Here is a 15,565-nt window from a genome sequence, read left to right as displayed (position 1 = left end):
AAAACAGCCACTTTTCCCTACACATCCTCCAGTACCTTTTGTTTAGAAGATTTTTATTGGTTTATACAGGTTGAGAAAAGTACTAAAAGCAAGAGCAAAGGAGATATTATGCATTACTAAGGTTTTGGGGAGCCAGACTACAGAATTGTCATCCTTGTAATGATTTTTTTTTTATTTAACTACTTCAAAGAAGCTTGAATAAAATTTCAGTATTTCATTTTAATAAAAATAAGACATTGGCATTTGGAGGTTCTTCAAGGCATTCTGTCTTATGTCCTGTGGTTGAAGCATAGTCAAGGCATTGTTGCATTTTATAGCATCTCTACTTCTGCATAGTTAATACTGCTAGATTATTTAAGTTGTAGCATTTCATGAGCTGCATGTGGTATGCTAAGTGTTCTCTTAGAAGACAACTATTCTCTTTTACAAAAAAGGAGGGTCAAAGAGCCTTCTCCATAAATACCGTTTCTAAACACATGAGTTTTAGGGTAACAATCAAACTTCCTTACTTCTTCAGTGTTGAAAACACTATAGACTCACAAACCTGGAAAAGCTCAACTTTGTCACAGTGATTTAGTTTCACTGTGTGCTGCAGGCATTCAAAGATTCTGTCTTAGTATCATGAAGTTCAGCACTAACATTGCAGTACCATACTCAGGTAGAAAAGCCGCTCAGTAAATGCACACACAGTTTTCAGTGCTGGAAGATGCTTTTCTGGTATGTTATATAAAACTTTTATTAAATAAATTTCCTTCTCTTTCAGTCAAAAATAGGCTGGCTCCCATCATGATTAATCCTCGATAGAGGTGAAAAGTGCAAGGTCTTTTCTTACGAGGCCAGAACTTTTGTTCTCAAGTGAAAAGTCACACAAACATGAAAAGATATTACAATACTTAAAAATTTGAGAATTAATATCACAGGACAACACCAAAACAAAACAAAAATTTGTTTTTGCCAGGGGTTAGAACTGAAGAAGTTTACACAACTCACTGAGTTCAAAAAAGTAGGTAAATTTTGAGACAACCCATATCTCATTATCCTTCCTATCAAACATTTATCTCATGATCACATAAAACTGAAATTCTACCAATTTTGCCACAAAAAAACAAGGGAGTAAGGGCCATCACAGTGAAGAGAACAGACAAATTTTGCGCTGACTTCATTAGAATAAAGCAAGAAAAGAGAATTCAAATAACTGAACCATACAAATGGATGCAGACTATATAAAGTAACATGACAAAACGCAACTGCTTGCTAGCCCTACAAATCAAACAGCTTGCATCCCTGGCAAGATGATTGGAACACTACTTCAGCATTTGTGGAATGAATCATAAATCTAGCTTCTGTCTTAAAAATGTTTCTATTTAAAAAATGATGCAACAAAAAAACCACCAACGCATTTGTATATACAGCCAGAAATAGCGACTTGAATATACTGTTAAAGGCTTTTCAGTTTACCCTTCATATCAAATTTGAGTTATTTCAGTTTAGAAGTAAATCATTCAAGGATTTACTAATTAATAAAAACATTGATGATATCATTGATCTAAACAAACTCTGCTTGAATGATAAGTTATTAGAAAATTGTGCAATCGAGTAGACACAGTCATGGAAATCCATGTGATATCTTTAAGGGCTATAACAGCTGACAGCTTTGAACTAGGAGTGACCAGTGATGAGAAAAATCCTACCACAGAATGTTCTAAAATGTCAACCTTTTAAAAGCATATGTAAAAATTCATTTAGGGGATAAATTGTATCACAGTTCTTCAGCTCAAAAAATTTGCAACATCACATTTCTGTTGTCCTTAAAATAAAATTGACTAGCTTCCAGCATTGATAATTTCCCCATTGAATTCAATGAGCATAGCACACAGCTTAGAAAGGCATATGATGTTCTTTACATATGCAAAGTTTTTAGTTTATTGTAACTTTCCTCTAGAATTTCTTTCCCCTACCCATTTTTTCCAGAGATTTCTGCCTAGAAGGCAGAAAGCTTAAAAGGAGAGAGAAGGTTGTTCAAACTGAATGCTTTGCTTTCATGCACACTGGAAGGATCTGCCAACAGTACACTTTTACTTCATCAATTCAGCAAGAAACAAGATTGCTCTTCAGTCGACATTCAGAAGCACCAGCCTGACAATTAATACAGGCATGTGACTCTGAACAAGTAGGAAGAAGGCAAAGGGAAAATCTTTTCTTAAATCCAGCCATAAGCTAAGCAGAACTTAACAAGTTCACTACAAGGTTTAACTGAAGAAGGATAATTGGAAAATATTCTACATCATATATGGAAATATACTGTATATACAGAATGCCACCTCTGTGCCCACTTAATGAAACCTAAACAATTAGAGCATGGAATGCAGGCTGGATACCATAGAGCTGCTTTCTCTGCATCTGTCATACCACACTTAAAAAAAATTAAGGAAATTATTTACTTAATACTCAATACATCAGTCATGGCAATCAAAAATACCTATGTGGATAGAGTGCTGAACTGAAACTTAGAAGACTGTTTCATTTCTAGCTGTGATTAGCACAGAATTCCTTTCTTCATCTGTCTTGCCCTGACTATTAATGGGGATAATTATGCTGACCTCCTTTTTTAAAGCACTTAAAATCTACAGTTAAAAATTTTCTTAAACAAATAATTCTAAATAATAGCAAACATGTCTCAGACTTCAGTTATCAACTCATCACACGAAAGCAAGGATCTGATTGTTCCTGGAATTAGTACACAAAATTCAATTTCTCCACTGACATTAGCTTTCTAGTACTTTCATCACTATTACAACAGCTGCATTTTATACTAAAACGCACTAAAAAACCTGACTACCGTTGATTGACATTTTGAAGATTTTCCAAGTTTCGAGTTACAAAAGGCCCAAGATTTTTTTTTGTCACTGAAAATTTCCATGTTAATAATTTTAGTCTTATTAAACAAAGATACTTTTGACCAGTTTCAGCTTAGATGCTATTCTGAATCTCCAGCTTGAATTGTTGCAATGGCTCCAATCTCAACAAGGTTGTACTACTTTGCAAATGTATTTTGCTGTTACATCCATCAGCCTCTCTCTCCTTACAGGGGCTGGCCTATAAGGACACATTTTCATCATCACCACTTATGTCACTGGATTCTCTCCTTCCTTCCTCTATATCTATATGTTACTTTCCTCCTTTCAGCTGCACACAATGCCCTTAATCACTCAGTATGTTTGATGTGCACGTTTTTCTTTCATCTTGTGCTACTAAAAGTGAAAAAAGGTGAGAGGATTTGTTATAAAATTAAGCTACTTACCAACTACTGCCAGATTATGCTCTGAGCCACATGCAATCTGAAAAAGAAATACATATGACTAAATGAGAACCTGCTCACCAGTAGGAAAACAGCCACAATTATGATAGGAAATTAAAAATTAACCTGAAACAAACAACTACACTTTGTAGGATGCAAAATCAAGGTTGAAGATCTGTCACTCTTAAATGAAATTTCATTTCTAACCTCACTTAGGGGCTCAGTGGCAGGAGTGTATGTTTGTTTTGTTAATAGAGGCATTTTCTTTTCCAAATGCAGTCACCATCACCACTGACATTTCAATCCTCTGAAGTAAGACTGGTCACAATTCTACAAAAACATCACACCCTTGAAAACATTCACTGGATCCAACAAGAGGCATAAAGCAAAAGCAGATTAAGCCTTTGCAAGCTCAGAGCCATAGAGACAGATGTGATTCAAAAGGGCGATGAAGATCTCCATTTCTCTTATCCACAGTTTTTCCAGCTGATCCCTGGAGAACTGCTCAAAGTACACAGGCTCAGTGTGCTTAACCTGAAGTAATATGATCCCTTTGGCCATTTGACTAACATGGAGAAGAGCTACCATAGAACTCAACTCTTCTATTAGGTCATTAATGATGGAAATCAGTTATTAACTTCTTTTCAAAGCAAACTCATAGTCAATGTATTTGTCTTTCTTTGCAGCTGCTGTGAACATGTCTGATGTTTAAACTCCTTTAGCACATATCATGTAGTATCACTGAGGTTTTTTAAGTTTTTCACAGATGATGGTAACACAAGCACCAAGAGCAGCCCACTGTCCTACTGCAAGGGCTTGTCTTTCCCATTGAATTCTTTCTCAATCTCACTGCTGGTATAATTGTCTTATGCAATACAGGCATCACTTTACACAAGGTTACTCTGCTGAGTGTCCTCAAGTTTTTAATTGAAATAAAAGCAACCCTCTCAAAATTCTGTATCCCGTTCACTGTCTTGCACCTACTTGCCCATTACACCTACTACTGAGCTGGAGAAAATAGGCACATTCTCCTTGAAGTGTATTTACAATGGTAAAATATAATACAGAAGTATATGCTCAATTATATTGAAAAATAGAAGTCCACACCATCAAAATTTTATATGATTTTGTACATGCATAACTTTATAGTTTTTACGGCCAGAGAAACAGCTATAATCACCTCAATGGCTGCAGAACATAAAACCACAGAAGTTAATAAAACAGATCTTGTACTCAGCTTACTGTGCTTGAGTATTTATTGGAGAAGAAACACCCAAAGACTGACACACAGACTAGTTTGAGCACTTGTGTTACAAATGAACACCTCAATCACTACTGCTCATAACGCACCCGCATCACAAATGTGACATGGAAATATCTGGGCAATGCCATCCCCACAAAATACTGGCAGGGAAGACAAAAAAGACTCTTTAGGACAGGGGTGCTTAGCCAGCACAGTAAAGCATTTGCTAAAACAGAAAAAATAATTCAAGACACAGGACACGAGGCCTCATCTTCAGAAAAATCAAGACAGAGCAGCAGGAAAAGCAACATAATGCAAGAGCACTAGCAGGATTGCATCAAGTCTTTTATCCCACAATACTGCAGACAGGAGAAACTCTAAATCCTGACTGTTAAATGCATAAATCATCAGCATATCCAAGATCACTATCCTCACCACAAGACAGAACCCTACACAGGAGCTGGGCTGGTTCCTAATGCCTATTTACTAGCTAATGCTCTCACCTGTACTTCTCAAGCTTAAAAGCTGATGCCATGGAAACAAGATCCACACATGGAAACACATGAAAAGCCTTTCTAGCAAAAGAGCAAATTCTCATCTTCACCAAGTGCTGAAAACTGGATATACTGGAGCTGCCACTAATAAAATAAATAAATTTTATCTGAGGTGTGTATAATCCTGTCTTGGCTACTTCCCTGGGAAATACATTAACACAGGCACAGATTCAAAAGCATCGGCACAAAAGAACTGCTCAGGCTGGTGACTGATGCTGCCAGGACCTGCTTCAGAAACACTACATTAAAAAAGAAAAAAAGAAAGCCCCACACAAACAAGGTGTTATTTAGATTGTAAAAAACACTCCCTGACGAAGAAGCATTTTCTTCCTACATCTAATAGAGGCATTTACAGAGCCTGCAAGCCAGATAAAAGAACGCTGGTGATCTCAAACAGCTTTGCACGCTATTCATGCAGCTGTTACTCTGCCCACTGTTCAGAGCCACCCAATAGCCAGCTATCAGGTTGTAAGGGAGTCAATCAATCCAGTCCAGGAATTCCTGCATCATACAGACTGGGCAGTGCTGGGGGGCTGCCCCCATGGCAGCCACTCATGGCCAATGCACTGTGCAAACACACTAGCTACAGCTCTGGGGCTGACGGGGTACAAGCTACTGCAAAGCATCAGTGAGTAGTGCTGCCTCACCCCTTTTGGGTGGGTAAAAGCCACTTCACTGGAAGTGCCAGCTTTGCTAAAAATTATTGAAGTCAAACAAAATCACTGCTGAAAGCAGTGGATTCACCTTCAATGGCCCAGAGGAAGGACATCACACGCCATGTACCAGCAGCAGTTCTATGCTCTAGAGAAGAATTTGCTAGATTGAGAGCACAAGGTTCACTACAACTCTGCCTTATCTCAGGGTTTCACCAACTGACAACACAGACTGACTTTGGAGGAACCCCCAAATAAAAAAACACCCTCAGGGGACTCTAAAGTTAGCTTTCTGGAACACCTTATTAACCATCCATGCTGCTTATTACAAGCTACACCATCCACTCACAAGATTTCTGCTGGCCAGCACACCTATGACTCCAGAGCTCAGGAGGGACCACACCACACCACAGAGGGAAAACCAGGTTGCCACTGCTTAATGAACAGCACTGCCTTGCAGGTATTTCACGACATCTTTTTTACAATAAGCTTTAGAATGTGACACCCTCTTTTCCCCCCATGACTCCCCACAGTAGGCAACAATCAGCTAAGAATGACAGATTTGCTGATACAAAGACAAACCAGCCAGAGACCAGCATTGCTGAACAGATGTTTTATGCTTACATTAGATGTAATAAGCTCTGTAGCCAGTGCAGGTCCTTGGGAAAAGCCTGGTATTTACTGCAGCAACCATAATTTTCTGGCTACTTCTCTTTGGTCCCCACCCCCAAAGTGCTGCAGAGAAATTAAATTCCAACAGACATCTGCACGCTTCCAGTGGATAAGTACATTCAGGGATACTTATAAACACATAATAATGCTTTCTAATTGGGCAATAATTTTACATTATGTTTTCATTGAAAAAAAAAATCACTAATCTTAAAGACAAATCAGAGAGACTGCTGTTGAGTGAAGCATTCTGTGAGCTTAAGAAACATGAACCTCTACACAAAAACAATTCATACTAAAGTTCTCAGTTTGGAGGGAAATCTCAGAAGAGTTGTGAAGAATACTGTGATCTCTATATAAACGGTCTCAAAGCATTTGATAAACACCTATAAGGCTAGTAAAAAATGCTTAGGGACCATTTTACTCAGAACTTATTTACCTTATTATCTGTGCTCTTTCAACCACACATAAATTGTTTGTTTCTTCGCTTAAATTGTGTGCTTTCAAGCTGTCTTCTACCTAGCAATGGTTGTGGTTCAGATCCATCCATCCATCCAGATTAAATACATGTGCTACAAGCAGCCAAGGGACCAGCATTTTATTAATCATAAATAGTATGATAAATAGCACAATGACAGACATAAGCTACATGGACAGTGAGGAAAGATCTTAGCACAGCAACCACGAACTCTGGGCAAAACACCAGCATCTTTCTGCAGCCTGCCTATATGCTTATGGCCCAGTCCAAACAAATATTAATTGACTGAATGTAAAATCAGTGGGTTATTCAAAATAGGGAAAATATTTAAGAGTAAAAAAATTTTCTATCTTAAAAACACTATATGAAGTAATAAAATAATAACATTTAGTATATATTATATAACTGTTCCCATATATATGTGTGTATGTATATAAATATATAAAAGAAAATACATGTTAGGAAGAGAAGGTTATCTACTAAAGATGTTTATCAGGGATGAAGGTTCAGAGGAGAGATGAAGGTAAATACAGAGCACCTCCCTCTTCTATCTGGGATAGAGATCTTTCTGAAGAAGAGTTATCCCTCGTTTTGCTTCCCCCCCAGTCCTATGAGGTAAGACGCTATTGCTCTCACCTTTGGAGACAGCAAGCAAACACACACAGGATAAAACTCATGTGGATATTTAGACATAGTCTCCTATTGATTTCAAACGGTAATTAAGAGACAAAAATACCTTTTGTCAGCCGTCCCCTAAGGGACTTTGGAACACTATAACAAAACAAGTCTGACAAAATGTATAAAAATCCAAGTTTCAAGTTAGTACCTTGACCACAAGGCTATTCTTTCTTTTCTTTCTGTACTCCCAGGGCTCCAACTGAGGATCTGTTGTGCAACCCATCAGGAAAGAGATGGGAGTCAGAACTGCAGGCTAAGTCAGTCCCACGTTGCAGCAGAGGGGAAAGGAAAGTATGGGGAGGGGGGTGCAAGGAAGAGGCACAGGGAGCTGCACTCACAACAGGGATTGCAGAATCAAAAATCACAAGCATCCAAACATCAGAGTGCTTAGCTAGAACAACAAAAGGACCTCAGTGCCATTTATTTTTGTTTCATTGCCCTGTGAGTGCACAGTAATTCCCTTCAGTTGCAATTATTTCCCAAAACATGAAAGGCTACAGAGGCTTCCATGACCTTGTAGAGATGAAGAGTACAATGTACAAAAATGATTTTTAAGGATGAATGAAGATAGGACATTTAAGTTTTATCCAGATTCTAGTCACTACCATTTCTAACTTTCTAATTGCACCAAAGCATAGCTCTTCTGGGGGCAAGGAAAGGGAAGGAAACTTGCAAAAGAGTGAACATGTAAGTACTTTTATCCAGGACTTTAGCCACAGTATCTCAAATCTTTTGACAAATATCACTGTAAGGAAATTGGTAGGGCCAGAAGATGGCAAATTTTATTCATTCTGAGATCAGAGTCCTAATGGAAGGAGACGAGGTGACCCAGAGACTTCAGATCAAAACTTACATAAGACAGGGGAATCTTCTTTCTCAGAGCTGTTCTTCCATGCCCTTGATTAATGTATCGTAACAACAATTTGTACTGTTTGACATACTCAGTCTGACTACATTTGTATGCAGAATTCTATTGATGTGAAAAAATAAAATAAAATAAAGTAAAAGGAATCTAATTAGCAAAGCTGTCCTGCTTCCAATGATCCTTTACTAGGAACTCTGTGTTCCTCTTCTGGATCATTTGACTCCTGATTGATAAGAAAGCAGCTTGCTAACCTATTCACATTCCTTGGCGAGCACAAGACTAAGTTTAGTTTAATGCAAAACATGTTCCTAGCTGTTGGCTGTAGCAGGTGAAAAGTAAGAGGGCAAGTGTCCTTATAGCTCATAAGACATTTTCAATTTTTCATCAATCTAATAACCTAATCTTTTACTTAAGGCAGATTTTTTTGATGTTGTGTAATTTGCTTTTTAGTTTGTATACAATTTGACTTCCACTCCAACAAGAAAATTCACAACAGATTTTAAACTGAAGCCTGTGCACTAAGTTCTGGAACAGAACATTCCTTTTTAAGACACACCCGACTGAAAGCTAATGTGCCATGTAAGTGGACCTTAGCAAGCATGGAGGAAGAGAAGAAGCATTAAGACATTGCCAGGATGCAGTAAGCTCTCAAAGAAAGATTTTATAGCATTCTATAGCTTCCAGAGTTATGATCTATGCCCTCCCTGCCTGAAACAAATTCCAAGCCTGCGTCACTTGCAGCACGAGGCACAAAATACTTTCTCCCCATGCAGCATTTCCCTTGTTTCTCCACCCACCATTTCACAGTCCTGTCTCCCATGACTCAGTTTCCTGTCCTGTCAATTGGCCAACCCCAAGAGCTTGCCTCTACACTCTCCATGCCACAAGTGATGTATATATATCTATATCTATGTAAGTCTCTGCACACATTCCTACTCTATGACGCCAACCACACAATGCTATCTATGACACTGCTCTGCTATCCACTGACTCACTGAGCACTACACTTCCAGGAACAGCTTTTTGTGGCTAACAGGGTGAAGTTGCACTTCTGCGATTTAGTTGGTGCAGCTTGGGTCTCAAGTGCTTGCAGAAGATGGAAACAGTTGTTAGGCCAAAGCAAAAAAAAAAAAACCAAACAAAAAACCACAAAACCAAACCAAACCACACAAAACTCCCTATAAACAACAACACAGGAAAAAACCAAACCACCAACCAACCACCAATTAAAACAAAACAAAACAAAACCTCACAAACAAACAAAACACTCCAACCAGCCAAAACAAAACCACACGCCAAAAAACAATTAATCTTTAGTATCAGGTAGGAAACACCACAATCTCAAAAGAGATCAGAAATGGCAGATGAAAACAAAAGAAGGAAAGAAAAGCTAGTTGTTAAAGCAGTCAGTATTTTCATGGAAGGTTTACATCACAGTAACCCACATGAACCCACTAAATCTGCTTGAAGGCAAGTGTGGTGACATTGAAAAACTGGACACACTGTGGTCACATTGAAAAAATGAAATATGTACTGTTTACCTCAGACTGAGGATGGATGGATTGAGATGTCAACATGAAGTAAGACCTGTGTCCACCAACAAAAAAAACCCTCATCTTTAGATGACTCCAGGACAATACAAAAGTTGCTAAGATCTCAGTAAGAACACTCAGTGGTATTAGGTTTTAGTAGAATGACCAGAATATAGCCAAGACAAGAGTGATAAAAATCTTCACAAGTTAGCAAGGTCAGCTTGCTCTTCTCCATTGCCTGAAGATTTTCCAATTAGTTCTTGTATCCTTCTTCAGGCAGTTCTCTTACTTCCTTGGGGTTCAGAAAGCATTAGCATCTCTCATTCCAGGAAAATCAAGCTCTGCCACTTTTATATATCACTCAGCCTCCCCTGTCTGTAAAAATTTTCCAGTTTTGTAATCAAGACCTCAGTCCCAAACCAATTTTTGTCTGTCCTTTCATCATTTTGAAAATGATAAAACGGTCATTCAATTCCAGTTTCTTTCCTGTAACAAGATGTCCATTCAGTCTTTATTATGTTGTGAAAATTAAGACTAAGTATCCCTTCTGATTGATAAAGACATCATTCATCACAGAAGCCCTGACTGGTAATGTGTTCATACTCCTAACCCCATGACTGTGCGGTGCAAATCCCACAAGGCCAAAATCCTCACTAACATTACAGATCTCTCTATCCACATCCAAATCTGAACTAGCCGAATGTGGTCTGCAGCAGATGCACAGCTTTACTCAAGGGAACTTCTTCACCATTTTTCTCAGAATTATTTTTATTAAGACTGTTTCATGCACAATTCCCAGCTCCTTACAGTCCCAGTGCCTATCTCTCCTAAGTTGAATGAGAGGCACTAAGACGAATACCTTACAATCTATTTAGGTTTCCTCTGAGGACTTCAGCTAGTTTGCTCTTTATCTGAGGCCACAAACACCATTTTGACAGAAGAAATTAAACAAACCAAGACCATAGAAACACAAAGTTTCAAAATCTCTTCATACAGTGATTTGACTGTACCATCAACACACACATCCTTATGATTATTCTGATGTTTTCAGGTCAAGAACTGTAGTTTGTAGCTTGCAAAAAAACTCACTTGGTATCTGTCTTTTCTTTCTATGTTTTTGTACATGCAAACAGCAAAAAGACAAAAGTTCACTATAGCATATAAATGTCATCATTACCTATCTGAATGTGCTAATTTCTAGTACTCTGAACTTAATGAAATGGTTCTGTTAAACAATGATTGCAGACAAACATTCTGTCTAAGTACACATTATCAATCATTTTATAGGCTTGGAATAAAATCATGACAGCAAGTATTATCTGGCGGCAAAACACTGAATTCCATTTAAACAACTACTTCCAAGCTCCTTTTGTGGACACATAACTGCTTTTTTAAGCTTTTCAACAGAATCTGGGCTTCAAATCTCTTTCCTTATGGCAAAACAGACCATCACTTTTAATGCATTTGGAATATTTTCTGGAATATTCAGTGAAGCTGGGGAGAATCAGAGAGCAATCAAATGTGCATATCGTGGGAACTCAGCTCTCCCCAGGAACTCAGCTCTCCCCTAACTGTGCTGTTACTGCAAGCGATGTCGCTACAGTTCCTCTCCATAACAAACATACTGCAGTGAACTCAGGATACACAGCCTGCAAGATTACACAATAGCACAAAGCCTTCCTTTTTTTTTTTTTTTTGAACTCAAAAGAAAAATAGCACTTCTTGTAAAATTCATACCCTCAAACAACTGACTGTCGGGGTATTCTAACTGCATGCTGTGAAGACGCAGACAGTGTCCCTAGAAGACCCTCTTAAAGGAGATAAGTGCTGGCAGTGTGGCCATGGCTGAGGCCATCCTACCTCAGGACAACAGCCACCACTTCATTAGCCCTGTCCAGCCGTGCTGCCCAGAGGGAACTTGGTCCCATCGACGTCACGTCTGATGTCGCTGACCCTCCATAACCCTTCTTTTTCAACCATGGGCAGGTTTTTTGAACCTCCTTATGGTATTTTCTTCTTTTACATGGTTTTCACCCACACTATCCGTCATTAAAAATTGCATCCCAAATACCTGACAGTATTATCAAAAGAATAGCACCATTGATGTCATTATGGAATCCTTCTCTTATTTTACAGCGCAGAGGCTTTTTTGCTTCTGCAATGAAGCAATAAATCCAAACTTATGATACAATTTAAAACATCTCAGTTCTTCAACTCTCAACACTGGGATGTGGGAAGACTAATTTTCAGAGAAATTACTAAATGTTCAAGGAAGCTCTCGTGCACAGTTGGATTGACTGCTCATTTCTCTGCTAGCCCTGCTGACCTTAGTGCATACTGCTGCTTGCATAAACTGGCAGTACATATATACGGTGACACTGAAAAAAACCTACTTAATTTCCAAAATATTTTATGTTATTTGAAAGGAATAAGCAGGTTATTCAAAGTATACAACTACTACTGTGTAATATCTTTAGAAGTGTCCCTCATTGGACCCAATGCCACTGGGAAATATTAAGATAACCATCAGCAAGAATGCAAATCTTTGCCTGATTTCCAGCATGACACTCACTGACCTCTCCCTCCCCCACATACATGCATGTAAAAATCAAAATGTTATCAACTTAACTCGTAGTCAAAAAAACCCCACTAGCACATTAAGAACTTCTCCTAAAATATGACAAAATAAACAACAGAGGAAAACAAAAACATTTTTCATACACCAACTACCTCAACTTGAGGACAGAATTTTCTTGGTTCATTTACTCTCCAGAAGAGCTGCAGGCATGCAGTTTCCATAGTCTTGTACAAAAACATAAAGCCATTAATTTTGCTGACTGTCTGCTTCTTTACCTCTCCAAATAAATGGTGTTTATGCCTTTAGGGTATCATGTAACTCTGCTCTTCAGTGTTGGATTCTCTGTTTCTGTAGCACTTACTAACAGCACAGCTCCCTACAGCAAGCTTGCTGGAAATAAATAAAATGTGAACTTGCTAAGAGTCCAATGGAAAAATGAATAGAAAAGCTCTTTTGAATAAATAGGGACACAATTTGCAAGGACTCAAACAGAGACTGAGCCTTAAAGTTAGACACAAAGGAAGAATTAGGGGGGGGGAAAGTGTCTGAAGTGACTCTACATAGCTGATAAAAAAGGCATTTTTATTGAACAGATGAATTATAGAATCATAGAATCATTTAGTTTGGACAAGATGTTTGAGAACATTGAGTCCAACCGTTAATCCAGCACTGCCAAGTCCACCACTAAAACATGTCCCTAAGTGCCACATCTACACAGTTTTTACATACATCCAAGAATGGCAACTCAACCACTTCCGAGGTAGCCTATTCCCATGCTTGACAATCCCTTCGGTGAAGAATTTCTTCCTAATATCCAATCTAAACCCCCCCGATGCAACTTGAGGCCATTTCTTCTCATTTTTTCACTTGAGATATGGTAGAAGAGACCAACCCACACCTCATTACAACCCCCCTTCAGGTAGTTGTAGAGAGCAAAAAGGTCCCCCATGAGCCTCCTTTTCTCCAGGCTAAACAAGCCCAGCTCCCTCGGCCGCTCCTCACTGGACTTATTCTCCTGTCCTTTCACAGCTTCGTTGCCCTTCTCTGGACTCGCTCCAGAGAACGTCCTCAAAGTCTTTTTTGCAGTGAGGGGCCCAAAGCTGAACACGGGATTCAAGGTGCAGCCTCACCGGTGCCAAGTACAGCAGGATGATCACTGCCCTAGTCCTGCTGGCCACAAGATTGCTGATACAGGTCAAGATATCATTGGCCTTGGCCACATGGGCACACTGCTGACTCATGTTCAGCTAGCTGTTTATCAGCAACCTCAGGTCCTTTTCCACCAGGCAGCTTTCCATCCATTCTTACCCAAGCCTGTACTCTTGTATGGGGTTGTTGTGACCCAAGGGCAGCAAATGAGCCCTGTTGAACCTCATCCAATTGGCCTTGGCCCATCAATCAAGCCTGTCCAGGTACCTCTGCGGAGCCTTCCCAGCCTCCAGCTGATCAACACTCCCATCCAACTTGTTGTTGTCTGCAAATTGACCTCAATTCCCTTGTCCAGGTCATTGATAAAGACATTGAACAGGACTGGTTCCAGTACTGAGCCCTGGGGAATACCACTTGGGACTGGTCACCAGCTGGATTCAGTTCCCTTTCCTGCCACTCTCTGGACCCAACCATCCAGACAGTTTTTTACCCAACAAAGAGCACACCTGTCCAAGCCACGGTCTGCCAGCTGCTCCAGGAGAACACTGTGAGAAACTGTGTCAAAGGCTTTACTAGTCTAGGTGGACAACAAGCACAGCCTTTCCCTCATCCACAAAGCAGATCACTTTTTCATAGAAGGGGATCAGGCAGGTGAAGCAGGACCAGCCTTTTATTAACCCATTCCTGATCCCCTGGTTGTCCTGTACATGCCATGTGATGGCACTCAGGGATGATGTGCTCCATGACTTTCCTGGGCACTGAGGTCAGGCTGACAGGCCTGTAGTTAACTGGATCCTTCTTCCAACCACTCTTGTAGCTCAGCATCACATTTGCCAACCTCCAATCAACTGGGGCCTCCCCGGTGAGCTAGGACTGGTGATAAATGATGGAAAGTGGGTCAATGAGCACTTCCATGAGCTCCCTCAGTACCCTTGGTTGGATCCCACACAGCCCCATAGACTTGTGTGTGTCTAAGTGGTGTAGCAGGCCACTGACCATTTCCCCTTGGATTATGGGAGTTTCGTTCTGCTCCCTGTCTTCCAGCTCACGGACTGGCACTCAGAGAACAACTGGTCTTACTATTAAAGATTGTGGCAAAGAAGGCATTACGTAGCTCAGCCTTTTCCTCATCCTTTGTCACTATGTTTCCCCCCCCATCCAATAAAGGATGGAGATTCTCCTTAGCCCTCCTTTTGTTGCTAATGTATTTACAGAAAGATTATTTTACTGCCTTTCATGGCACTGGCCAGGTTCTAGCTGGGCTTTGGCCCTTCTATTTTTCTCCCTGTATAACCTCATAACATCCCTGTAGTCCTCCCGAGATGCCTGTCCCTTCTTCCAGAGGTGATAAACTCACCTTTTTTTCCTGAATTCCAGCCAAAGTTCTCTGTTCAGCCAGGTTGAGCTTCTTTCACCAGCTCGTCTTTCAGCATAGAGGGACAGCCTGCTCCTGCACCTTTAGGATTTCCTTATCGAACAGTGTCCAGCCTTTTTGACTCCTCTGCCCTTCAGGACTGCCTCTCAAGGGACAATGTCAACCAGGTTCCTAAACAGGCAAATGTCTGCCCTCTGGAAGATCAGAAATAGCAGTTCTGTTGTCCCCTCTCCTTACTTCTCTTACTTCATTTCCTGTAAAGAAAACAGGATGGATAGCAAAGGTTCTAAATGAATCTACATTGCAGAGTTCTTGAATCAAAACTCCAGAAGAAGCTAATAAAAACTGATAAATGGGCAAGACTGAGACAGACAAAATTTACCGTGGTCAGGTACAGCATAATAAATCTTTCTGGATACCAAAAAGAATCATTTACTGTTCACATATACAGACAGATTCTAAATTAGTCAGAACATCTCAGGGGAACTATCTA

General features: G+C 39.8%; 1 protein-coding gene across 1 annotated transcript in view; it reads right to left on the bottom strand.

The window, feature by feature from the left end:
* The window catches only part of SERGEF (secretion regulating guanine nucleotide exchange factor), a 148,987-nt gene that overhangs the window by 60,525 nt on the left and 72,897 nt on the right, over positions 1-15,565 (bottom strand). The window contains 1 exon segment of the mRNA XM_008922081.3: positions 3,302-3,338. Within this exon segment, the coding sequence (XP_008920329.2) occupies positions 3,302-3,338 (37 nt within the window).

This window comes from Manacus vitellinus, unplaced genomic scaffold, assembly GCF_001715985.3.
Source record: "Manacus vitellinus isolate BGI_N305 unplaced genomic scaffold, ASM171598v3 scaffold_30_pilon, whole genome shotgun sequence".
Lineage (NCBI taxonomy): Eukaryota > Metazoa > Chordata > Aves > Passeriformes > Pipridae > Manacus > Manacus vitellinus.
Note: the sequence above shows the minus strand (reverse complement) of the source record. Positions and strands in the feature narration are given on the sequence as shown.